This window comes from Paroedura picta, chromosome 2 (genome assembly GCF_049243985.1).
Source record: "Paroedura picta isolate Pp20150507F chromosome 2, Ppicta_v3.0, whole genome shotgun sequence".
Lineage (NCBI taxonomy): Eukaryota > Metazoa > Chordata > Lepidosauria > Squamata > Gekkonidae > Paroedura > Paroedura picta.
This window is the reverse complement of record NC_135370.1, coordinates 55,768,441-55,793,665: the sequence shown is the minus strand read 5'-3', so window position 1 is coordinate 55,793,665 and position 25,225 is coordinate 55,768,441. Positions and strand designations below refer to the sequence as shown.

Sequence of the window (25,225 nt, the reverse complement as noted above, 5' to 3'; positions counted from 1 at the left end):
CAGAGATAAGGGGGTCCCAAGTGCTGAAGGACTAACAGTGTTAATAGTAGCAGCTTGAGCTGAAAATGGCAGCATACTGATAACTAGTGTACTGATAACTAGTGTACTGATCTTAATACTGGGGTGATGAGTACAAAATACTTAACTCCTTTCCATCTGGCTGCTGCATTCTCCACCAATTTTAGCTTCCCTGTTATCATTAAGGGCAGCTCCACATACAGTGTCTTAAGTAGTCCAGTCTCAAAGTTACTGTAGTGCCCTGCTGGTTAGGAATACAGTGTGCACTTTGGGCTATTTCAGCTCAAGAAAGGTATCCTAGAGTATAAGAAGTTACAGCAGGGAGTTAGTGCTTCTCCTGTTTACAAAGAAATGCTAAAGAGAAGGGTCTTTTAAAAGGGGGAAAGAAAACAACTTGTGATTGTAAATTATGAGAGTGTGAACAAATAAATGCATGTCTGTCTATCAGGGGCACAATTCAAATCCAGTAACACCTTAACAAGCAACAGGATTTCCAAGAGTCTTGAAGGCTTCTACCTTGGAAATATTATTGGCCTTTTAAGATGTTAGTGGACTCAAATCTTACTCTTCTATTACAGATCAACTGGACCACCCACCTAGAATTGTCTTTATTAAAACCCTGGAATTAGTGGAATTGATTATTAGAATAATCAGAATAAAGACATAGAAGTAGTGTTGACACATAATGCATGGTTAACTTGTGAAATGCTTGTCATAAATTGTGAATTTGTTAAAGTATAAGATGTCCTCAGAGAGTAGATTTACTGATGTTCACAGAGGATATTTATCCCTGTTGTATTGGAAACCTCCATGACTGAATGCAACACATATCTATTAATGACATTGTTATTCACAAGTTGTGGAAACAGCATGTAATGTTTGAACGTTATGTCGCGGGAGGGCAGTTTAGAAATCTAATAAATAATAATATTAGAAACCACCATGACAGAGTCTTATGTGAAAAACAAGTGAAGAATGCTACTCACTTCTGTGAAACTCCCTGTTGTCCCCTATCCTCACGCATACTTCATTGTAATCAATAATAATAATACACTACAACTTTTAATAATTTAATTACTTCATAAATTCATTGTTTCTAAATCAGGAGACTTTCCCCTTGTTCTAGTTCTAATAAATTAACTATTCACATGTCAAGACTATTACTGGACAATATTTTCAGTTCAAATCCTTTAGTCCTTGTCCTTCTAGCCCTCAATAGCGAGTAATGACTCCTATGCGTGAGACAGTGAAATGAAAACACAGACAAGTAGGTGCCAGAAAACAATTCTGTTCAACATGAGATTGCATAGTATATACGGCATTTTTTCCCTTCTTCCAGATATAAGAAATTTTTGTACATGGTACCCAGAATGCAGTGTGTTTAACACTGTTTAAAGATTGTGGAGGTTGGGTACAAGGTAATCATGCCCACTACTACCTGTAAACAGTACATTGACATTCAGAGGGTGGCTTTCTCTTGTCCTTCCTATCATCTAGAGAAGCAAGGTTGAGGAGATAGTGGAATTCGAGAGCAGCATGGAGGAGGAGCTGTGTGTAATGATAGAACACAGATGGAAAGAGATGGAGAAGGGCCCATATGAGTACAATGGGGACAGACAGCCACACTCTGAAATGCTGTGTATAAATCTGACTAAACCTCATTTTAAATACAGCCCATGTCTCCAAAAAATTCCCCAAATCTTTCAATATCTTAAGTGCTTAGCATTCTAATATAATATTTACATATATGTAACAGAACATCTCTTAAAGAAAATCTTCTTTAATCAAATCTATGACAAGAATAGCTTATTTATAGATAATCCTATGTACATAAAACATTGAAGTTTCTTTAAAAATAACTGATTTGTATTACATTCACATTGGGATGTGAAGTGCTTATTAGGAATGTATCTTTCACTTCCATCGGGAAAAAAGACTGTTCTTTTAAAAACTGAGATATGTACCTTAGCAGAATACACTACTGAAGCTGTGATGGTTTTACCTGAGAATATCACACTGAATGTAAATTAATACAGGTTGTGATATACCGCATTGCTAAAGCAGCAAACTTTCTATTTACAATTCAAAAACTATTTGAAGTAAAATGGATCTCATTAATATGGACCATGTTATTTTAATTATAGAAAAAAAACCTTTCCCCTCTAATATAGATAATTCATCTGGTTAAATTTAAAGTATGCCTTAAAGACGCATCAAGAATACTGTACTTAACCATAGACACCATCAAGTTCTCTTGAGAATTTATGCAAATCTTTGAGAAACAAAACTTAAAAGCAAAATTTATAAAACAAGATCATAGTGTGATAGCTTCCCTAGCACTGTAAGAGTAGCGGTCTTTTCTTATATGGAGAAAAAATGTCATATAAAAAATAAAAGGCATTGAACCTGGATTTTAACTGTGATATCAAGCAATTCACATTTCCTTTCCTGACATTTTGAATTTCATTTGTACATTTCAGAAGCTGTTAAGTAAGTTTTAGAATATCTGGTAAATACTATATCAGGATTTGTTTACAAGAAAACTTTAAATGTAGTTTTGATATGATATGTTAAGTCATTGGGCAGAGAACCCATTTTATGAAGCACATACTCATTGCCAATGTTTTTGGGTCCATTGCTGTTCTACCCTAATCATTAACAAGGCACTGAATTATGTGCAACTACAGAATGACCACTAATATTAAATTTAAAGCAATAACAGTCATGATGCTGGACAAAGCGTTTTTTCTTTTTGCTTTTAAGCCAATATCTACCCAGATGCTTATTGACAGGTATAACATCATTATTTTTAGATATATTGACTCAAAAATATTGATCAAGCAGTGAATTATAGTGGATTTATTTCTCTTTGGTCTTCTGTCATGAATGCCTGGTGTGCAGTTTTATTTATAACACAATGGGTACCTTTCACCACCTACACATTTAAGTACGTATATAGACACAACCTGTACATTTATTTAAGAAGTAAATTGGACAAAAATGGATCAATAAAGAAAGAATAGTGCATAATCTCCAGAATAAGAGTTGCAAAGGCACTCCAGAGTTGCAAAGGCACTTTCTGTTACATTACAGGGTTTTTTTTTTAAGAGTGAGATAAAACTTATTTACAATTTTTAAAAATCTCCTTATATCACTAACAGAATGACAATTTTGAAAAACTTCCTTCTGTTGAAACCAGCACTCATAAAGGGAGTACAAATATGGTTCCGTTGAATTAAAAACAAAAACAAACAATTTTGAATGCAACATCACTTTATTATACCAGTTATAAAACCAAAAGCCTCAGTTTGTGTATATTTAATTTTAGACACTTGAGCAACATTCATTAAGCAAAAAATATTCCTATTCAATTAAAGACCACCCCAATTAGTCAATATGCTGCATGATGTAGAAGTAAAAATATTCCTCATGTTCATACTTAATTGTTTACATGAGACTCTGGAATACTGCCAGTATTGGCCAATATTTATCTACAAATTGTATACTTTGCACTAGTTATTGGAATACCTGGGCACAGAAGTTGATAGTAAGTGTAATGGCCTCTGATCACTATCTACATTTATTCACACATTAATTGTCCCCTGCCTTCTTTATAGTAACTATAGTTTAGCTAATATACAAAGTGCAGCAGCACAATTTTAAGCACATTTTGTTATGTTGCATGACATTCACTTAAGAAACCGACTTTTAAAGAAAAATAAAACACCCTACATTCCCTTCTATATTTTAAGTATTAAAGGACATGTATCAGACTGCAACCGTGTGAGTTTAAACATATCAAAGTACAAAAAATGCAAAGATTCCCCGATTAATTGTTATATACTGCATCACCTGGGAACAGGTACTGCCTTGTGTTTCCCCCAGAGGAAATAGTTTCATCCAGAGTACTCATGTTAAACAATTGTTGTAAAACCACAGCTAAGAGGTTCACAACATCAACCAATAAAATGTGGAACAAAACCAACCTCTGCCAGAAGGTTTAATCAGTCCCTTTGATATCTGGTTGAAATTAAGGGGGGAAAGGAGGTATTTCAATTTAGCTCTTTCCTGCTCAGCAATTCTGCAATCTATTTACAGCTTTCCATTCACTTCCTTAACCCCTGTGTAGTGTTCAGTTATAAATTCCACTCTAAAAATGTAAACAGTCTTTTACTGTCCAAAATGAAAGCAGTGTGAAAGAAAATGTGTGCCTTATCGCAGGGATGCAGCATGGCACTTCATTGCTATGATAAAGTGCTAGCGCTATCCCCCCTCCCCCAACATTGCAAGACAAACACAATCCAAAAATGGATTAGAATTTGACATAAGCTTCCTCAAAAACTAATCAATCAACTCATGCTGTAATATTAGAATCCTGCTCTTAAGGAGGTTATCTAATCCCTTAAAGGTTTATTACACATTCCCTTAATGACTGCAATCTCTCTCTCACACACATACAAGAAAAAAACTTTCAGCTAGAAGGAAGGCCAATATGAACACAAAACTAGCTACATTTGCTTGAAAAGGAGAATGCTGAAATACCACTGCAATATTATTTTAAGAGTTTGCTTTTTTATTTTACAACATTGGAAAATAATTATTACTTTTTTCTTTCCTCCTTGTCATAATGCCAATATGTTTCATCAAACAAGCCCCAGGGGCAAGATGTTTCCTTATTTACTGAAAATTATACAATGCATTGTGTACACCCCTGTCATGGCAGTGTCTCAACTGAAGTTCTACATATTCCCCTTGAACCAGAGTCTGTTGTTTTCTGGAGGCTGCAGTATTCCTGCAAGATGAGCTGGCCTTATCCGATCCAGCAGGATTTATGGCTACACTTGCGTTTTAAATATGTTTTGTAGAACTACCTAAAGCTAGACATAAAGGTAAAGGTATCCCCTGTGCAAGCACCAAGTCATATCTGACCCTTGGGGTGACGCCCTCCGGCGTTTTCATGGCAGACTCAATACGGGGTGGTTTGCCAGTGCCTTCCCCAGTCATGACCGTTTACCCCCCAGCAAGCTGGGTACTCGTAAAGACATAAAGGTATCCAGAACTAAATATGTATCATATACGGAGTGACAAAACTTGAGGAAGAAAAACTAAATATAGGTACACTTATACACACAAGTACTTTGAAAGAAGTCTCACTGAAGATCGTGAAATTTACTTAAGAAACATGAACCAATCAAGACTGCACTGCACCAATGGATTAGATCAGTAAGTTTGCTGCAGGACTGGGCCAAGGGGGACACAATACTGGACATACATCCAATCCATACATTTAAAAAAAAATGACCAAAAAGCACATCTAAAGTGCTTAATGGTAAAATGAAGTTAAATCAGGTAACATTGTTGCTGTTAGCAGCCTCCCCCACCATACCATATTTTCTGCAAGAGAACCTCCCTAGATGCTTCAAGCTACACAAACATAGGCAGATATACTATTTTTTCAACAGTTAGAATGTTTTGAGAATTTGGCAAGCAGTAGCACAATTAACTTTTCCCTAGGGAGAGACTTACAATCTTTGGATCTTAAGTTTCCCAAAGAATTCAGTCCCCTGTTCAGAGCATTCAACATGTTGGTCAAAGGCCTTTGTAAAACAGGTGTCTGTGTGTGTCTGTGGGGGGGGGGGGGGGGAGAGGTTGAACCTATTTTAACGTATTAGGCTGCTAAACTTCGTCGCTTGCTCGGAAGGAATCCGAGTCTCCCGACAGATGTCCCTCGAAGCAAGCGAGCCCATCGTCGCCCCCACGGTCTCCCAGTAAAACGGGCCGCGGCTTTCGTGAAGCCGAGATGCTCCGGGAGGGCAAGGAACTGGCCGCTCTCCTGCGCTGGGCAAAAGTTTTTCCCCCCACGGGCAGCGAAAAGCCCGCCGAGCCGAGCAGCACACCCTCCCGCGCCACACAAAAAGACACCAAGGGGCTGCCTGGCGAAGAGGGCACGCATGCCTTTGCCTCGACGGACTGCTCAAGGCGGCGGCAGCGGCAGCGGCAGCGGCAGCATCTCGCCGCGCGCCAAACTCGGGCTCAATCCCTGCGAACTCACAAGGTCTTTCTAAGCCTCCCCACACAGACACACACACAACTACGCACACGTAAGAACCCCCCCCCCCCACACACACACACACTGGCTCCAGTGTGGTGCCCAACGAAGAGCTTGTGCGAGCCACACAAAGGACGTCCCCGCGGACTTACAAGCTGGAGGAAGCTGTGCACGGCCACGAGAGGCAGGGACTGCTGCAGGTGCACCATCCTGGCGCGGCGTCTAAGAGCGGCTGCCCCTGCCTTGGGTCTTGCTCATCGCCACGTCGGGCGGCGGCGGCGGCGGCAGCAGGACGGCGCGGAGGGACATGCGGCGCTCGGCCGTCTGCTGCTGGGCTCCAGGAACGCCGACTCGCGCCCCTGCCACGCGGGCGCACGGGGGAGGCGGGAGGCGGGGGTCGAGGGGGCGACGAGGCAGGCGAGCCGCTGCCCCCGAAGCCGGTCCTCCGGCGCTCCCTCCGCGGCTGCCTGGCTGGCTGCGACTTCCGCGCCGCTCGTGGCTGGAAGGGAGGCAAGAAGGCGGCTCGCAGCCGTGCGAGAGCGGGCTGAATCGCCCCCCGCGGCGCCGTTTCCTTGGGCCGGGGAGATCCCGGGGAGGAGACAGCCGAAACACCCTCCCGAAGAGACCGAGGAGCACAAGCGCATCACTTCTCCCAGCAGCGAGCGTCAAGCCACTCACAGCGTCGCCGGCAGAGAGGGGGGCGGGCGCTTGGCTCGCTCTTGGCGGGAAAATGCCCTGAGGGAGCTCTGGGAGGCGCGGGTTAGGTTGGAGTTAATTGCCTGGTTTGGGGGGAGTGTAGGCAGTAACGGCTAATTCCCCCTTGACTTGCCATCACAATTGAACCACGTGCCCGCTGTCAGTGTTGACACTAGGGTTGCCTACTTGGGCATGAGTTAGCACACTGGGGAATCTCTAGCTTTGTGGCACCTTAAGGTGGGAAAGCATGGCGACTGAGGGCCTGGCGTAATTGAGGCACTGCATCAACAGTGCCATTGTATCCACCCAGTTTAATTTTTAGATTGAACTCAAAAGGCTTGGGAAACTCTTGAGGATCACTTCTGAAATAAACATATTGAGGACGCTGTACTTTTACCGGCTGTGAGACTGCTGAGGTGCAGATTTAAAGTGGATGGGTTGACAGCACAGCAGCTGTTAAGGGGAGAAAGGGTGGGGGAAGTTCTCTCTGGACACTAGAATGGGGACTTGGGTTTACCTGTGTATGTGTGTACAGAGTGCCATCAAGTTGCAGCCAATCTATGGCCACTTCATAGGGTTTTCGAGGCAAGTGATTAACTAAAAGTGGTTTACCACTGCTCTCCTCAGTGCTTTCCCATCCAAGTAAGATGTCCGCTTAACTTCCTATGCTATACCATTCTTTATCCCAGGCTGAATTTGCCTCTTTCCATTTCTTGAAAGATATGATAAAGGTTACTGCAGTGGCTGTGGTATACTGTATGTTGGGAACACTTGAGAATAAACATGTATTATAATGCATTCCTTTCTGCAGAGCTGGAGTTTGAAATAAGGGACAGCCTTTTGAAATAAAAGGGCAGCAGGATTTTGATAAGGAAGCTCTGAAAACCCTTGCAGTTAATGCTTTTCAAGTTATTCCCCCCAGAGAAGGCTAATGTCAGAATCCATTTATGGGTGTTTTTTTATTATTTAAAGAAAGGTTTATGAGGAGCATACTAGATACTTGCTAGCTCCTGTTTTACCTTGGTATCCGTGTGGGTTTTCAATTAGAAGGTAACCTTTTCCTCATCTGTTCCTCCAGAGGAATCTTTCAAAGTATAGCTGTACAGGAAAATTGGACAGTATCTCATCATGCGCTTGTACTGTTCTTTTAAGTTTAAGTCAAGCATATAGAACTGGGTTAAGAAGTGCTCATCCATAAAGTTCATACGTGTTGCTACAAAGCAGTAGAAGAGCTTCCAAGTATTTAACATGGATCAAAGGAAAAGGGGGAAACTGATAGCTTCTTCATGTAACATTATTATTACTAGATATGAATTAATAAGAGACTTAGTTATATCTTAAGAAATTGCCTTTAATAAAAATATGTTATTTAAAACCACATTGTAGAAGGAAAAATAATCTGTAAACATTGCATTGTGTAGTACAGACATCAGATACATTAAATTTATTTATTTATTATATTTATATACTGCCCTCCCCGGGGGCTCAGGGCGGTTTACATAATAACACAAGAACAATACATGGAAAAGTCTTATAAAACATTTGGGTAACGGTGCAATAATAACATAATTGTAAACATATCTTAACACCGCCCGTGGTGTTAGGCGGCCTGACGCAGTGTTAAATAAAACAGTAAGAGGTCCTGGGGCGGGATGAGTCCGGGATGAGGAAGGGTCCAGATTGGACCCTTCCTCATGACAGACAATCGGCGCCTGCCGATTGGTCCCTCCGATTCCCAGCCCCAGGAACTGCGAGCTGCGCACAGCGCGGCTCGCAGTTGGTCCTGGCCTGACGCAGCCCCCGGCAGTCGCGCGGAGCGCGGCTGCCAGGGGCTCTCTGCCCGGCGGCCTGACGTGGCGAGAGGTGCGAAGTGCCTCTCGCCGCGTCAGGCCACCGCCTGGGGGAGCCCCCGGCAGCTGCGCTCCGCGCGGCTGCCGGGAGCTCCCTGCCCGGCGGCCTGACGCAGCGAAGCGCCTCTCGCCGACTCTCGACTCAGGCGCCTCCGGCCTCGACTCAGGCGGCGGTTTGGGAGTCCCCGGCAGCCGCGCTCCACGCGATTGCCGGGGGTTCCCTCGGGCGGCGGCCGGATGCAGTGAGAGGCGCTTTGCGCCTCTCGCCGCGTCAGGCCGCTGCCCGAGGGAACCCCCGGCAGTCGCGCGGAGCGCGGCTGCCGGGGACTCCCTACCCGCCGCCTGAGTCGAGGCCGGAGGCGTCTGAGTCGAGCCCGGCCAGCCACCACCGCCCAACGGAGGATGGCTTGGCTCCATCTGCAAGACTAGCGGCGTCGACCTCTTCCCGGCCAAAAGGAGACCGGCCGAGCCGCCGCCAAGCCGCGGCGGGGCCGGGGACGCGGTCGCCGTGTGGGGCCCGTGTGTCCGCGCTCACCCGTCGCTGCTCCGCGCTGCCGTCGCCGGTGCTGCGGCGGCCGCCATTTTGGAACTCGGCCTGCCTGTGTCGGGAGCGTCAGAGCCCCATCGCCTCTTCAGTCGCCGCCGGATGCGCCGCCGCAACGGGACATCGCCCCCTCGCCCCACCCAGTCACTGCCGCCCTCCGGAGAACACCTTGAGAGCTCCGCCACCACCGACATACTTCAGGAGCCCCCAGCGCCGGTGCCGCTGCCCTCCACCACGGCCTGCCAGCCTACCACACTCCAGGTAGGCCACGAGCCCCCAGCCCCACAGCACAAACCTGACCTTGCCAACCCAGCCCACTGAGCCCCGCCGCCCTCATGGCCTGCCCTCCTAGCGCCCACTGCATTTTGACTGCAGTGGGCTTTTTTACTAGTAACATTATAATTGTGTAACCAATAAACAATACAACGTTGCAACATACACAGAAGTCCAGAGTGTATAGGTGGTGTTCTGAGGGGGGCGGGGAGCAGGGGCCCCTTTTGACAAATTATTGTCAAAGAATAAGATGAGTCTGTCCTAAGTATACAGAACGCTTACATTTGTTTCTACCATTTTATGAATTACAAATGTACTGTTCTAAACAAGAAGATGCCATTACATTATTGTGACTATTTACTATTAGACCTGTCTTAATCTTTTATGAAAACCATATATGCTAGTGGCCAATGGCTATCTCCTCTCTCTATAGCAGCAAATGACACTTTGCTTATATACTGTTTGGAGAGTTACTTTATTTTAGTTTGTCCTCAGACTAGTGCCAATGAATTGGAGAATTACTGCCAATGTCCAGGAAAAAAGAAAGAAGAAATAAAGTAGAGAAAAGAAGTGAGAATGAGGAGAGAATTTAGATGGGGGTAAGGTAACATGTAAATTATTTTCACAACCATTGAGTCAATTGTTTCTATACTAAAGGAGTTCAAACGGAAGCCACAAGGAATATAAAATACATCTGTCAAATACGAATTAATAAGATAGCTTTCTTCCAATGGGTAGATTAGCTATTATGGGCACTGTGGTGTCCTCTACTGGCTTTGATAGTCCTCTCCCCCTCCACACACATACATATAGGACAGACCAGTGATAGAAGGGCTTTGTGTGGTATGGGAGAGATGACATCTGGACTGTACAGAGCAAGGGAAGTCGTGCCCAGCCTACCCAAGCCTTTTTTAGGTGAAGGAGACAATGCCTGGTCAGACGGGTGAGAAGTCTTCCTTTTCCTCCCTCTTTTGGGGAATGGGCCCTTTTCCAGGGCTGTTTTCCCCTCCCAATCATCCCATGTTTACCAACCAACAGCAACGGTTTCACTATGGTAAGTGGGCCTCAACTCTGTGTTACCACCAATAAATCTCCCCCACCCCTGATGTTATACTAGAGGAGTGGTTCTCAACCTGGGGGTCAGAACTAGGGTTGTGCGCAGCGGCGTCCGAATCGGCCATTCCACTGACGCAGCCAGTGCCGTGCCACGAGGGGGGGAGGTAGGCACAGGTGCCGGTGCGTAACTCAGTGCCCACACACAGGCGTGGAGCTGCGTCGTCCTGGAATGGCCAATTCGGACGCTGCCAGAAACAACCCTAGTCAGGACCCCTTTGGGGGCTGAATGACCCTTTCACAGGGGTCGCAGAAGGGCAAGCAGCTTGGCCAGGGGTACGTCACACAACAGCCTTGCAGGATAGATAGAGCAGCGTCGTCTGGAGCAGCAGAAAAGAACGAGATTGGCATGGTGGGACAAGAGACAGAACTGAACTGATAAACCCCAGTGGGAAACAATTTATATACAATCATGAACAATGGATCTTCACGCCACTGGTCAGTTTCAATTTAATTTCTGTGAAAGAACCCTTGCATAATTTTATGGTTGGGGGTCACAACAACATGAGGAACTGTATTATAGAGTCGCAGCATTAGGAAGGTTGAGAACCACTGAATTGGAGGTTTCAAGAAACCCCAGAAGTGGGATCTCCAGGTCCCAGCTAAAGGCTGGCATACCTGCCACTGTTCAGAGGTGCCACCCTCCAGGTGAAACTTGGAGAACACTCAGAATGATACCTCCTCTCCTGACTGCAGAGATCAGTTCCCTGGAGGAAAGGGCTTTTGCAGGGTCTCTATGACACTGTGTCCATGTCCCAGGATGTGAGCCTCCAGATGGAGAACCCCCAGAAGTAAAGCTTCTCTCCAGAATGCAGAGATCGACTCTTGTGGAGGAAAGGGCTGCTAAGGTGGGAAGGTATCTGTGGCACTGTGCCCCGGAGAGGATCAGGGATGCCAGCCTCCAGGTGGGACATGGGGATCTCCTGGAATGACAGTTCCTCTCCAGACAGCAGACCACATGCCCTGGAGAAAAGAGCTGCTTGAGATGGGGATAGGGGGGTTGTTAAGAACAACCCTCTACACACAGAGAGAGAGAAAACACAGAAGACAAAAGCATTCCATTCTACTCAAATCGCAAACCTTATTGACCACACAATCACTTCTTCATGTAGGAAATACTTGAGTGTCTCTCTCCTTGGATTGCTCTGAGTAGCCATTGGCCAGAAGGTCTAAATTTAAAGGAGAAGAATTCCATAACAGTCAATGAGCAAATCAAAAAAGTCTTACACCATCCTCATGTAACAGCTTCTTCTGCCTGTGCTCTAGCTACATCTCTGTAAGGCTAGGCAATTTGTACAGCTATGGTGTAGTAGTTAAAAGCAGTGACTTCTAATGTGGTTTGCTGGATTTGATTCCCTGCTCCTCCATGTGCTGGGTGACCATGGCCTAGACACAGTCCTGTTATAAACTGTTCTCACTGAGAAGTTCCTCTCAGAGCTCTCTCAGCCTCACCTACCTCACAGGGTGTCTGTTATGGGGAGAGGAAGAAAAGGCAAGTATAAGCCACACTGAGACTCCTATGGGCAGTGAAAAGCTGTGCATAAAAACCAACTCTTTTTCTACTGGGAAAGAGTGTCTCCATGGCCTCATGGTGCTTTTGCACTTCCACTACAGTTTCCCCATCTTCCATGCTATTGCTCTCAAATTTGCTTTGTTGGGATGGTCTTACCTCCCTTCTCATATTGCAAATTGCAAACCACGCATCTTACATGATTGCCATCACAGAGGCTTTTCCTGGGCACCCTAGGTCTTCTGCAAACCCCTATCTCCAGAACACACACAGAACATTCTAGCTTCCAGCTATGTCCTCCTAGCTGAAAGAGTCCAGAAGGCCAGGACAACTTACTAACAGCAAAGCTTGCTCCTCTTCCACTCAGCAAACTTCTAAAACCAGAAGGAAGTTGGAAGTAGCGAGCTGACCCCTTGTTAAGCTCTTCCTGGGTGAGGGTTGTCTCTTGATTGGGGCTAAATTACCACGCAGGCCATTCTTAGATGAGAACCATCACTTACTCATTAGACATTCCCAGGGCAGAGGCATTTCCTTGGCACTCTCCCTGAGGGCCAGCAGGGGGCATCTCTAGGCTTTCTGCAGTCCCCCATCTCCAGAAGGTGCACAGAGGGCCAATCAGTTGCACTCTGCTAATGAGGGCTTAATCAGCTCAAATTGCACTCTTTCAATGAGGGCCAACTAGCTCAAATTGCAGTCTTCCAATGAGAGCCAATCAGCTCAAATTGCACTCTTCTAATGAGGACCAACTAGCTCAAATTGCAGTCTTCCAATGAGGGCCAATCAACTCAAATTACATGCAGACAATTTACTCCCTATCTGATTGGCCCCCTCAGAAATAAGACCTCAAAAGGAAATGGCCCACCCTGGGAGTTTAGCTCTAATCCAGAGGAAGCTGTTAGCTTGGAAATGCTAATAAGGTGTCTCCTCTCCACCTCCAACTTCCTGCCAGTTTCAGAAGTCTGCTGAGTGGAAGAGGAGCTGGTGGAATGAGCAGTCTTCTGGTTCAACTCCTGCATGCCTTTTGGAGAGAGGTTGTGTGAGGCCCAGAAATAGCCCTCTATTAGCTTTTTGGGAGCCAGAGCAGCTAGGACAAGCTGCTGCCCTGGGAATATTTACTCATGAGTAAGTCATGTGAAGCTTGCAATTTGCAACCAGAGAAAGAAGGAATGTTTTTTTTTGGGGGGGGGGTAACCTTTACAGGGACATGTAGCAGAGGAAATAATGTTGGTGTGGGTGGGACTGAGAAAGGGTAGATTTTCTTTTTCTGTATGTAAGACACCTTGGTCTTGCTGCAATCTTTCCAAGTCCGTCACAACAAAACTAATTTGAGACCAGTGGCATGGAAGATGGGGAAACTGTAGATGGGGCAAAGAGGCACCATGTGGCCATGGGGACATGTAGAAGGGGAGACATGGTTTCCCAGTAGAGGAAGGGTTGGTCCCCAGATAATTTCCAATTCCAGGAGATTTTCAGGCTGTACCTGGTGGTTGTTGACCCCTGGGTCAGGGTTGTTCCCCGAGGTTTGGAGGTGGGGCCTCAAGAGTCCATGGGTGGGCAGGAGCTTTTGCCATGTAGCCAGTCCCCAGGAAGGACATAGTACAGGTGTGCATCCTAGCACCTGTTTCCTGGTTGTAACGGGCTTTGCCTCTAGAACTATGTATATGCTGTGAAGGCTCTAGGACAAAGGACTTCTGACTGATCAGACTTTTAGACTTTGTAGCCACTGACTTCTTGTCCCCATTACAATTTTTTGTGTAACTATGCACCAGTTTAGTTATTAATGGCATATTATTGCTATTGCAGACTGGAAAACATTTCTGACCACACCTTGGTATAAAGGGTTTGTTCGTTGAGCAGCCCTGATTGCCACCATTGTTGTTCCATAATTAGCAGCAATTTATATTGCCTCAAATAATGATTTCTTTAAGCCTTGAAAGCAGGATGTAATCTGAATACTTACGAAAACAAAGTGATGCTAATGATGACATTTGGTTAGAAGCATATGGTCCCAGTGAACTGTGGCAAAATGTTTCCATAACAATTTAAGTGAGGAGAATTGTAGTGTAGGTGTTAAGTGAAGGAATACATATATGTGTGTGTGGAAAGGGGGGGGGGGGAGATCCTGTGCCCAGAATACATTGTTCTGGAAGTTGAAAAGGAGTTTGTTTTTCCCCTGTGATCATAATTTAATGGACTTAGAAGGCTGTAACTCTGGCTAGAATGGTATTATTTAAAACAACTGGACAATATGTTAGAAATCCATATTTGTATTTCTCTCATTACTGTACATTCATTTTCAAAATACCTACCTGTTAGTGAGAGGAGGAGCAAATTTAATGTGGGATATCCTTTTTTCCCATTCTGGCTCTGATAAGGAAAACATAGCAGCATCTATCTAACTGTATGTTTTTCCTACAAATACTATTTATTTATGAAATTTCAAGAGTTGGGGGATGCAATCATAGATTCCCAAGAGTTCATCTAGTGGTTCTGCTCATTGAACATTTATTGTTATATATAATATTCTAAAAAGCAGAGACATCACACTGCCAACAAAAGTGCGTCTAGTCAAGGCTATGGTCTTCCCAGTTGCAATGTATTGCTGCAAAAGTTGTACCATAAGGAAGGCCGAGCGTCAAAGAATTGAGGCTTTTGAACTCTGGTGCTGTAGAACAGTGGTCCCCAACCTTTTTATCACCGGGGACCACTCAACGCCTTTTACTGAGGCCCGGTGGGGGGGATAATTTACTCCTCTACTCTCAACCACTGCCCTAGCGCTCTCTGATCGCTATGGTAATGTTTAAACATCCCCTCAAAATAAGATACAGACACGCCACAACAATGAAGTGTGTTGTAAAGGGCTGGGGGGGATGAAGTAAAGGGCCGGGGGAGGGGGAAGAAGGCGTTCTTCGGGGCCCACCTCCAATTAGTCGAAGGACCACATGTGGTCCGCAGCCCACAGGTTGGGGATCGCTACCGTAGAAGACTCTTGTGAGTCCCTTGGACTGCAAGGCGAACAAATCTGTCAGTCCTAGAGGAGATCAGCCCAGACTGCTCCTTAGAAGGCCAGATCCTGAAGATGAAACTCAAATACTTCGGCCACCTCATGAGAAGAAAGGACTCCCTGGAGAAGTGCCTAATGGTGGGAGCGACTGAGGGCAAAAGAAGAAGGGGACGACAGAGAATGAGGTGGCTGGAAGGAGTCACTGAAGCAGTCAATGCGAATTTAAATGGACTCCGGGGAATGGTAGAAGACAGGAAGGCCTGGAGGATCATTGTTCATGGAGTCGTGATGTTGTCGGACACGACTTCATACCTAACAACAACAACAAATAATATTGGTGATTACTCAGTTAAAGGTATAACATCTGTTATTTAAAATATATTGTCTATGGCTGCACTTGCAATTATATTTACTGAGGGGGAAAGCCCCAATGAACAAAATGTGATTTATTTCTGCGTAGACATGCTTGGGATTTCACTGCCTGTCACTCATATTGGTGATATTCCTAACATACTGATATAGCCAGTGTGATGCAGAGGTTAGAGTATTAGACTAAGATTTGGAAGACCTGAGTTCAAATCCATTCTTTGCCATGATGCTCACTGGGTGGCCTTGAACCAGTCCCACATGCTCTCTCACAGCCTAACCTACCTCATAGACTTATTGCGAGGATAAAATGTGAGGAGAACCATATATGCCAATCTAAACTGCTTGCAGGGAGGGTAGAATAAAATTATGATTCTGATTAAATATAAACTAATCACCATCCTACATTGTTTTAAGACATGGTACTATTTTGCAATTTAATCTGTTAAGAGATCCAGAAGTGGGCCTACTGAGGATCTGAGGATAAACAGGAAATTATTGTCCAGTTACCTGGGTAAAGTTGGCAAATATTGGAGATAGAAAAGCCCTACTGAGGGAATGGGCATGGCTTCTAAAAATGAAACCTCTGTGCCACTAACCTTTTAAAATTATTTATGACTACTAACAAGCATGTAGATAAAGTTGATATGGTAGACATTATATATGTGGACTTCAGAAAGTTTTTTTTTATAATCCTTCACCAAAAGTTCCCGAATAAATCTAGCAGGTGTGAGTTAAGAGGACACGTGCTCTTACTGAGTAAACTATAAGAATGACAGGACAGAAGTAAACAAATTACTTCCTGGAAGCAATGACACAGTCATGTTCCACAGGGATCTGTATCTGTACTGATGCTGTTTAACTTGTTCCTAAATTGTATGGGATCAGGTATGCGTGGTAAAGCAGTTTAACTTTGCTCATCCAAATGATTCTGGATGATGAAAAATCAAAGTGGACTGACAAAGATTCTGAGGGGTCTCTCCAAACTTTGTCAATTGGCAACAATATAATGAACTAGAGCCAAAGCCTGTTGCACCCAGGAAGACAATGGGAGCTAGGATGCACACCTGCACTGTTGCCTTCCTGAGGGCTGGCTACATGGCAAAAGCTCCTGCCCATCCTTGGACTCTTGAGGCCCCGCCTTCAAGCCTCAAGAAACATTTCTGAGCCAGGGGTCACCAACCTCCAGCTGTGGCCTGGAAATCTCCTGGAATTGGGCTATAGCTCCCCAGGGGGAAATGGCTGTTTTGGAGGGGGGAGTCTGCAATGACAACTCGTCTCCAGGCTCCTGGAGATGAAAGGGCTTGCTTGAGAAGGGGGAACTCGGTGGTACTGGGCCCCAGAGAGATTGCAGGATGCCAATCTCCAGTTGGGACCTAGGGATTTGCTAGAATTGCAAGTCATTTCCAGGCAACAGATCTCCCTCTGGAGAAAGTGACTAGTTGCTTGTAAGAACCAACCCTTCTTCTTTTGTGGGGTGGTAGATGAGTAGGCTGTGGAGAGTAGGAGGCGGTGCCGACCAAGTCCTTTTGGAACTTCTTCACTCTCCAGCAACCACTTGAGTCCTGCCTGTGCTCAAGAAGGGCCTCCCTGGGTGGTGAAGGAGGAGGCAATGGTGGCAGAGAGGGTAGACATGGAATGAAATATAAAAGAAATTGCAAGAAGAATTTGAAAGATTTAATAAAGCTATTTTGAAAATAACTGGAGAGGTGATTCAAATTAATGATGAAATATAAACCATAGGAACTAATAAATTCCTATGGAATTCCATAGGAAATTATAATAAAAAATTTGAATGAGAACTGGACACTCACGCTTTAATGGAATTGAGATGAAATTATCATGATTTAAGATTAATCTCAATATCAGAAATCTCTAATGAAGACATCGGTGAAAAAATGATAGTCACATTGGCAAATTTTCTTGATCTGTAGGAAGAAAAATTGGATCTTGAAACTGATGACATTTATAGACAACTGATTGCTGTCTTTCTCTGAGCTCAAGGGACATTTAGGAAAGGCTGCACAGGCCCTAGCTGGTGCCATTGTTTTAGAAATGCCCTTCCAAAGAACTGTTATCTATAAGGGTGACAGGTGCATGTTGAGCTGGGGGTACCCCAGTGGGAGTTCATGACATAGCTGTCCTGGAGGTGAAGCCTATATTCCCAGCCTGATGGAACATACCCCACGTGCTGTGGGGGAGCTTTTTGGGGCATGAGTGCTGGCACATAGAGCTATAGGGAAAGCCTGAGTCCTCCTGGCCATCTTACACTTGACTGCCTTAGGCTGAGGCACAGTCAAGCCCTTCTAAGGATGGAAATCATTTACAGAAGCATGGCAATATGCTATGTGTGGGCCTACCACTGCAAAGCACTAAAGTTAAACTGGAGTGCAATCAAAACCCATGTGAACCTTAACAGCACAGACTAATGAAATGTGAACTATGAATTCTATAAATTTTATGAACTATGAATTCTATAATATCAACTAATAACTGTATGTATGTATCGGTGTTATTCATTTATTTTACATTTGTTTATTTCATGAATGTCAACTACTGACAAGGCCATTACAGATGCTCTAAGGAGGCAATGGAGTACTTTAGAAAAGAAAACAACTGTGTGGCATGGAAGGAGAAAACCTGCTAATGGCTGCTTACAATACTGAAAAGTGCTGGAAACAAATCAGAAGGATTGGATTATACCGCTTGGGGTGGCTGACTCTTTGGGTTCTTGCTAATAATGGCTAGGTGGCTGAGCCATAACAGCAGATTTGTATCCAGGAATGCCGACCCCGAAACAGAACTGGGAAATTACTACCCACCCAGCAGCAAAGCCATCTTTTTTTCAGCCAACAAAGCTGCAACCCCAAGGTATGTCTATCTTCCCCCTTACTGACACTGTGGCATTCTATCATTGCAGGAAACCTTACCACTGCAGTCCTGACCATTAGTTAGGATTCCTGGTACAATGGCAGCCAAAGACCAACTGTGATCCCTTTGATGATTTCAAATGAAAACTGAGGAAAAATTTCAGCCAACTGGGCACAGGCTAGAGCAAGTGGCTCTGCTTGCTTTCAAAGGTGGACCTGTTCAGACACCAAACAGCTGATGCTGCTGAACAGCTGATGAGCCACAAAAGACTGAAAGAAAACACAAGCCTCTTTCCAAACATGGTCACCCCTGAAGAACCTCCTCATTGCCATCTGTCTGTAAGCTAGTGAGGAAGAACTGAGAGTAAGCCAGCCATAGCAAGGGGTTTAAATAGCCTTCTGAGCCCCACTCCTCAGACCAGCCCCACCTAATGGACTGCCTGCACTGCAGCTGATCTTGCTTCTCTGGAGCCTGAAGGCAGCACAAGACCTGCCAGACTGCCTTCTTTTGTGCCTTGCCCCACTTCTGATCTACAAAAAGGTGGTATGAGGTACGTCAAGTGTGTACCTCTGGCCATGTACTTCTGACAATACTGGGATGTCAGAAACACACATGGATACCCAACATGCAAAGCATGTACCACTTTATTATTTTTGCCACATCAAGAAAATATATCTGAACTGATTTCAAAGTAGCAGGTTTCTATCCAAGAATCTTAAAGACCTGTTTTATCTCACAATGCTATTAAGACAACAACATTTGAGTCCAATGGTACCTTTATGACCAACAAAGGTTTATTCAAGGTGTAAGCTTTCCTGTGCATGCACACTTCCTCAGTGCATGCGCACGAAAGCCCTCACCTTGAATAAATCTTTCTTGTTCATAAAGGTGCCATTGGACTTAAATTTCTACTTAAGACCAATACACTATCAACTTGAATCAATGCTGTTAAGAGTCATTAAGGAAGCTAATTCTCTACATTTCTGTGGTACAAAATATATTATACTGCTTGAAATGTGTGGGATTGAATGAAAATGAGTGAACTGAAGAAGTCTAATAAAGGCTCCGGGGAAGCATTTTTTTTGTGCTGTTTTAGGAGCATACAAACTTCTACAGTTCTGCAGGGCCTGCAAAATGGAGATCTTCTGCCAGGCATTTGGTTGAGGTCGACCAAACCAACAACATCTACTGGGCACCCAGAAATCCCCTACCCATGTAATGAATCCTGAACTTATCCACCTATGGAGTTATCACCATTAGTATAGGAATTATTATATGGAAATGTTACAGGAAATGTTATAGAAAATTATTATTAGACATTGAAACTACTGTTCCTATTGTTTTTATTTTATGTTATGAATTATGCTATACTTGCCTCTATGTTCTCTGCAAACCACTCAGCCGAAAGGGAAGGTGGAATAGAAATTAATTAATTATATACTGTTATTGATGTGGTGAAAGTGCCTTATCCTTACCATTTGTTTTCCCTAATATTTGGGAAAGGCTTCTGTGGGCAGAGTGCTGTCTGGGACACATCCAGTGTCTGGACTGTGCTTCCGCCTGCACGGGCCAATGTGGCTGCTGGGCACCACCAGACTGGGCCAGCTCCTGGAGTGCCTGCCTCCAGAGGCCGGCCACAAGCCATGCAGCCAGCCTTGTGGCCAGATGCTGCCTGGCCACTGAGGACAGCTCTCCTCCGCTGAGTTGCCTTGGCAGCTGCCCAACACGCCTGCCATGGCCACATCAGCCTGGCCGCCTCCGGAGATATCGGCCCAGGCTACAGACTTGTCTGCCATGCATCTCTATGCCCAGCTGCCTTGCCCCTCGCCCCAGCACGCTGTGTACCTCCAGTGCCACGTGCCAGCATGCCTGCCTCCACCCAACTAGCCCCAGCCGCCAGCCACAGCACAAGGTAGGGCTGAAGCTCGCTCCTCCATCGGGGCCCTTCATTAGTGCCTGTTGCATCCCTGGATGCAATGGGCTGTTTTCCTAGGTAGAAATAATTAAAAGGTACAGTAATATTCAGCCATTTGATTACAGGTATCTAATTATTTCCCAAATTAAGAGCCTCTTGTGGCACAGAGTGGTAAGGCAGCCGTCTGAAAGCTTTGCCCATGAGGCTGAGAGTTCAATCCCAGCAGCCGGCTCAAGGTTGACTCAGCCTTCCATCCTTCCAAGGTCGGTAAAATGAGTACCCAGCTTGCTGCTGGGGGGTAAACGGTAATGACTGGGGAAGGCACTGGCAAACCACCCCGTATTCAGTCTGCCATGAAAACGCTAGAGGGCATGACCCGGTGCTTGCACAGGGGATACCTTTACCTTTTTACCTTTTTATCTGATTATTGTTATGCTAGAAAATATCGCTATAGAATTTAAATATCGTTATAGAATGTAACTTTATGTAGCTAATTTAAATGTGGAAGTGTTAGTGCCCTTTCTCAGACAGGTTGTAACCAACATCCCCTTTTTCTATATTATTCAATAGGTGAATGGTAGTATGATAATAGGCTGCCAAGGGTAGCATGTACTAAGGTTTCAGGCTCTGTAAGCATCACACATGCTTTGACATAGTATTGAATGTGACACATTTTTTAACTTGGCTTAAAACAGTGATCTCCTGGGGAACATTTATGAAAATTTGTGTTATTTGCTTCAGCCTCTTCCATTGATCCTGTAATGTGCTTTTCATTCCCCTGTTCATACTTCAAGACTGTAATTCAATTGATCCTTAGGCTGGGGAAGTTTGAAGACAGGTGGCGTCACCAGCTGTTTCATCACATAGGGGGGCCATCACCATACCAGTGGAACATATATAAAGTTATTTCAGCACCTGCAGAACACTACGGATCAAGTTCTGATCTATAAGGCAGAAGGAAATCAGAAAACACTATCACAGGGTTGTGGGTTGTGAGAAGCATCACATATATTGTTAAGCAGAGAGAGTAAATCAGACGCTGGCAGGCAGATAAAGGGTTTCAAGAATGCATGGTCACTTGTCAAATCTGTACAAGAATGACCAAAAAGTGGGGAAACATAACACCATGGCAAAAAGGCATATTTTTCGTTTTGTGAGCAACTGTAACAAAACATAAATATAACCGGGAGTATTTTATGAAGGCGGGAAGGGAGGCAGTGCCTTTCTCTCTTTTGGTTTTCCTACAAACCTATATTTTTATATTTGGAAAACAAATAAAAAGAAAAAGAAAGGGTATATATATATATATATATATATATATATATATATATATATATATATATATATATATATATATATATATATATATATATATATATATATATATATATATATATATATATAATCACAATTATATATGTCAAAAGGTGATTATAACAAAATATATGAAATAGAAAACATTTCTCCATATCCTCCCCCCTTCATTATTATTATTATATTATTTATTTGATTTATTTCCCGCCACTCCCTGGGTAGGCTCGTGGTGGGTAACAGTTAAAAATCCCAATTAAAACCCCATTAAAAGACATTAAAATCATAAAAATTGAAAGATTTTTGGGTCACTGTTTATAAAATGCTATTAAATTTACATGTGTTGGGATATATTTATTTGACAATTTATATTTTGAATTTCATAGCTTATCTGTTTTTCAGTAGAATTATTAATTTCACTGTTGCTGCATACTCAGTACTGCATATTATTGCCATTTTGGCATACTTGTTAATGCTTTTAGCAAATAAGTAATATAACAAAAATATAGACAAGAGGATAATTATATATCTTACTAGTATCAAAGCCTACTTTAAAAATGGGCTTTGAAAGGGGCAGCAGGCAGGAGGGCTTGAGAGGGTGGGCGCGGCTCCCTGTGGCCCGCAAAGTGGGCAAAAGTGAGTGGGAAGCTCCCCCCCTGGCAATGACAGGGCTTTGCAGCCTGTAGGGAGGCTGTTTCCCAAATATATAAGGAAGCGAAGTGAAATAGTGTCAAGGAAAACTAAAAATGTTCCTCTCAAAACTTGTTTCCTTCTGCACATTTTTATTCAACATGGTACATTTAGAACTGATTCTAGTTCTGCTTCTACATTGTAATTTAAATGTATACAGTATTTTAAACTACTTCTCATTCTGAATTTGACTACTTTTTGCGTAGTTTGTTAAATAAGTTGTTATTTCACCGTCACTGCATATTTGGCAAGCTTATTCTCCCAATCTTTTAAGAACAGACAAAATCTAATTTGCTGTGTAGATAACTATCCAGATGGGAAAAAGTTGTTCTTGTAATTTTGTATTAATTTCTGAGGATATCCTTGTGACCTTGGCCTCCATAGCGAAGGAGGTATCCAGAATCACCCCCAGATTCCTGGCGGAGGATGAAATGTTAAGTTGCACCCCAGCCAGGTGGGTAGGTACGCTGCCTGGTCTGCTGTCTTTATGCCCAGCCACAGAACCTTCATCTTGGAGGGCTTGAGTTTCAGGTGACTCTGCTCTAACCATCCAGGAATAGCTTCCAAACAAGAAGAAGAAGAGTTGGTTCTTATATGCTGCTTTTCCCTACCCGAAGGAGGCTCAAAGCGGCTTACAGTCGCCTTCCCATTCCTCTCCCCACAACAGACACCCTGTGGGGTAGGTGAGGCTGAGAAAGCCCTGATATCACTGCCCGGTCAGAACAGTTTTATCAGTGCCGTGGCGAGCCCAAGGTCACCCAGCTGGTTGCATGTGGGGGAGCACAGAATCGAACCCGGCATGCCAGATTAGAAGTCCGCACTTCTAACCACTACACCAAACTGGCTCTCAAGTGGCAAATGTAATTGGGGGAAGGCCAGGCAGTTGTTCGTGAGGAGATAGAGTTGGGTATCATCTGCGTACTGGTGACACTCCAGCGCATAACTCCAGACCAGCTGTGCCAGAAGGCGCATAAAGATGTTAAATAATGTAGGGGCGAGTACCACCACCTGTGGGACCCCGCACGGGAGTCGGTAAGGGCTCAATAATTTCTCCCCCACTACCACCCTCTGTGTCCAGTTCCAGAGAAAGGAGCACAGCCATTGAAGGGCTGTCCCCCAGATCCCAGCCCTGGCAATTCGGGGGGCCAACAACCCATGGTCGACCATGTCAAACACAGCTGACAGATCAAGCACCACAAAGCTGGCCAAACCATCCCAATCCAGCTGGCATCGGAGATCATCCACCAAAGCTACCAGCACCATCTCTACCCTGGGGCTAGGATGGAAGGCTGACTAATATGGATCAAGCACTGAAGCTTCTTCCAAGTATGCCCAGAGCGGGTCCACCAAAGCCTTTTCAGCTACCTTGCCCAGAAATGCAAGATGCGAAACTGGGCAGTACTTGGCCTGTTCCTGCAGATCCACTGATGGATTTTTCAGTAAGGGGTGAACCACTGCCTCCTTCAGCACTTCCGGGAACTCCCCTGTAGACAGGGAGAGGTTGCTCTTGTTTTAGATAAGCATTCTAAATAAATGTAGTATAAATAAGATAAATGGTATAATAATAATGGCAATCTATTTCATTATCATTATATCACCAACAGTGCATTTTTTTGTCAATTTTATGAAATTTGAGTCAGTGAGGTGTGGTGGAACAAGGGTGATAAGGGAAGGGGGAAAGGAAGGGGGAACAGTGGGGAGAATATTATAAAAATAAGAATAAGAATTAAAAATAAAACATTTGAAATGTTAAGAAATCCAAAATATATTGATAATAGAAAAAAGAAAACAAGAGAAATAAAGAATATTTCTTTGACATATTGATAGCCAGGTTAAAGAATGGCAGACTCTAATCTGGAGAAGTGGATTTGATTTCCCACTCCTCCAGCAGGGCTAGTTGGCTTCCCAATTTCTGGCATCCTCTTTGGATTCGATAGTTGGGCCCCTGCTTACTCTGGCCTTGTCTACTGAAGCTTGGCTCCCTGGACCATGTTGCAAGCTTGGTGAGTAAGAGGCTGCTTCCATAAGGGCTGTGGTCTCCTGACCTGGGGAAAAGGGTTTTTCCCTGGCTAGTTCAGTCAAGGCAGAGCCATGTCTGGACAGCCACTTTGGAACAGTTTCAGGTAGTATAAAGCAGGGTATAAAGCTGTAGCTCTTCCTAAAAATTTTCTTTAAAGTTTATATTGGTCTGTTTTAATTTACCTGAAGGAGGCAAAGAAGAACACCCAGTGTTCTAGCTTTTATTTCCCAGAATGACCTTTGGGTATGATCTGTCAACCAGTTATCAATCCACCTGACAGAATTAGGATCCATACATTTTACCAATTTGTCAACAAGAATATCATGTGGAACCTTATCAAACACTTTACTGAAATTGAGATAAACTATGTCCACAGCATTCCCCTGATCCAGCAAGTTAGTCACTTACTCGAAAAAAGAGATAAGGTTGGTTTGATATGATTTGTTCTTGTGAAACCCATGCTGAGTCTTAGAAATCAGTTCTCTGTTCCAGCTGCTCAAGGACTAACTGATGATCTGTTCCAAAATTTTGCCAGCTACAGATGTCAAGCTGACAGGTTGATAGTTATCCGGATCCTCTTTTTTTCCCTTTCTTGAAGATGTGGACAACGTTCTTTTTCTGGAAAACTTCACTGGCTGACTTAATGCCAAAAGGCATCCTATTGAAATGGTAGTGACCCACTGAGTGTTGAATGCACAGAATTCAGCGGATTCCTGACAGTAACTATCATTTTCATCCAAGATTGTAAAGAAGTTTTTTTGCTGGCTGAGCTTTTTTGCACATCCTCAATGGCAGGGATGGGAAAGTGCTGCCACTTCATGTAGCTCTCATGGGTCTAAGCAAAGGCAAAGTGATTCATTCTTCTGGGTAATGACAAGGCTATTAGCCCATGCAGTTGGCTTTGTCACCTGAGAGATGACTTTGGCCTTTTCCAGATGGTCAAGTGCAGCACAGGGAATTTTGTGACAACTAGGTATCACTGGCAGTATCTCAGG

The 25,225-nt window shown here is 44.1% G+C and overlaps 1 protein-coding gene across 1 annotated transcript in view; it reads right to left on the bottom strand.

Moving 5' to 3' along the window:
* Positions 1-6,839, bottom strand: part of NXPH2 (neurexophilin 2) — a 48,184-nt gene extending 41,345 nt beyond the window's left edge. The window contains exon 1 of the mRNA XM_077320183.1: positions 6,220-6,839. Coding sequence (XP_077176298.1) covers positions 6,220-6,276 — 57 coding nt within the window. The 5' untranslated portion in view covers positions 6,277-6,839. The remainder of the gene's footprint in view (positions 1-6,219) is intronic.
* Between the last annotated feature and the right edge of the window lie 18,386 nt (positions 6,840-25,225).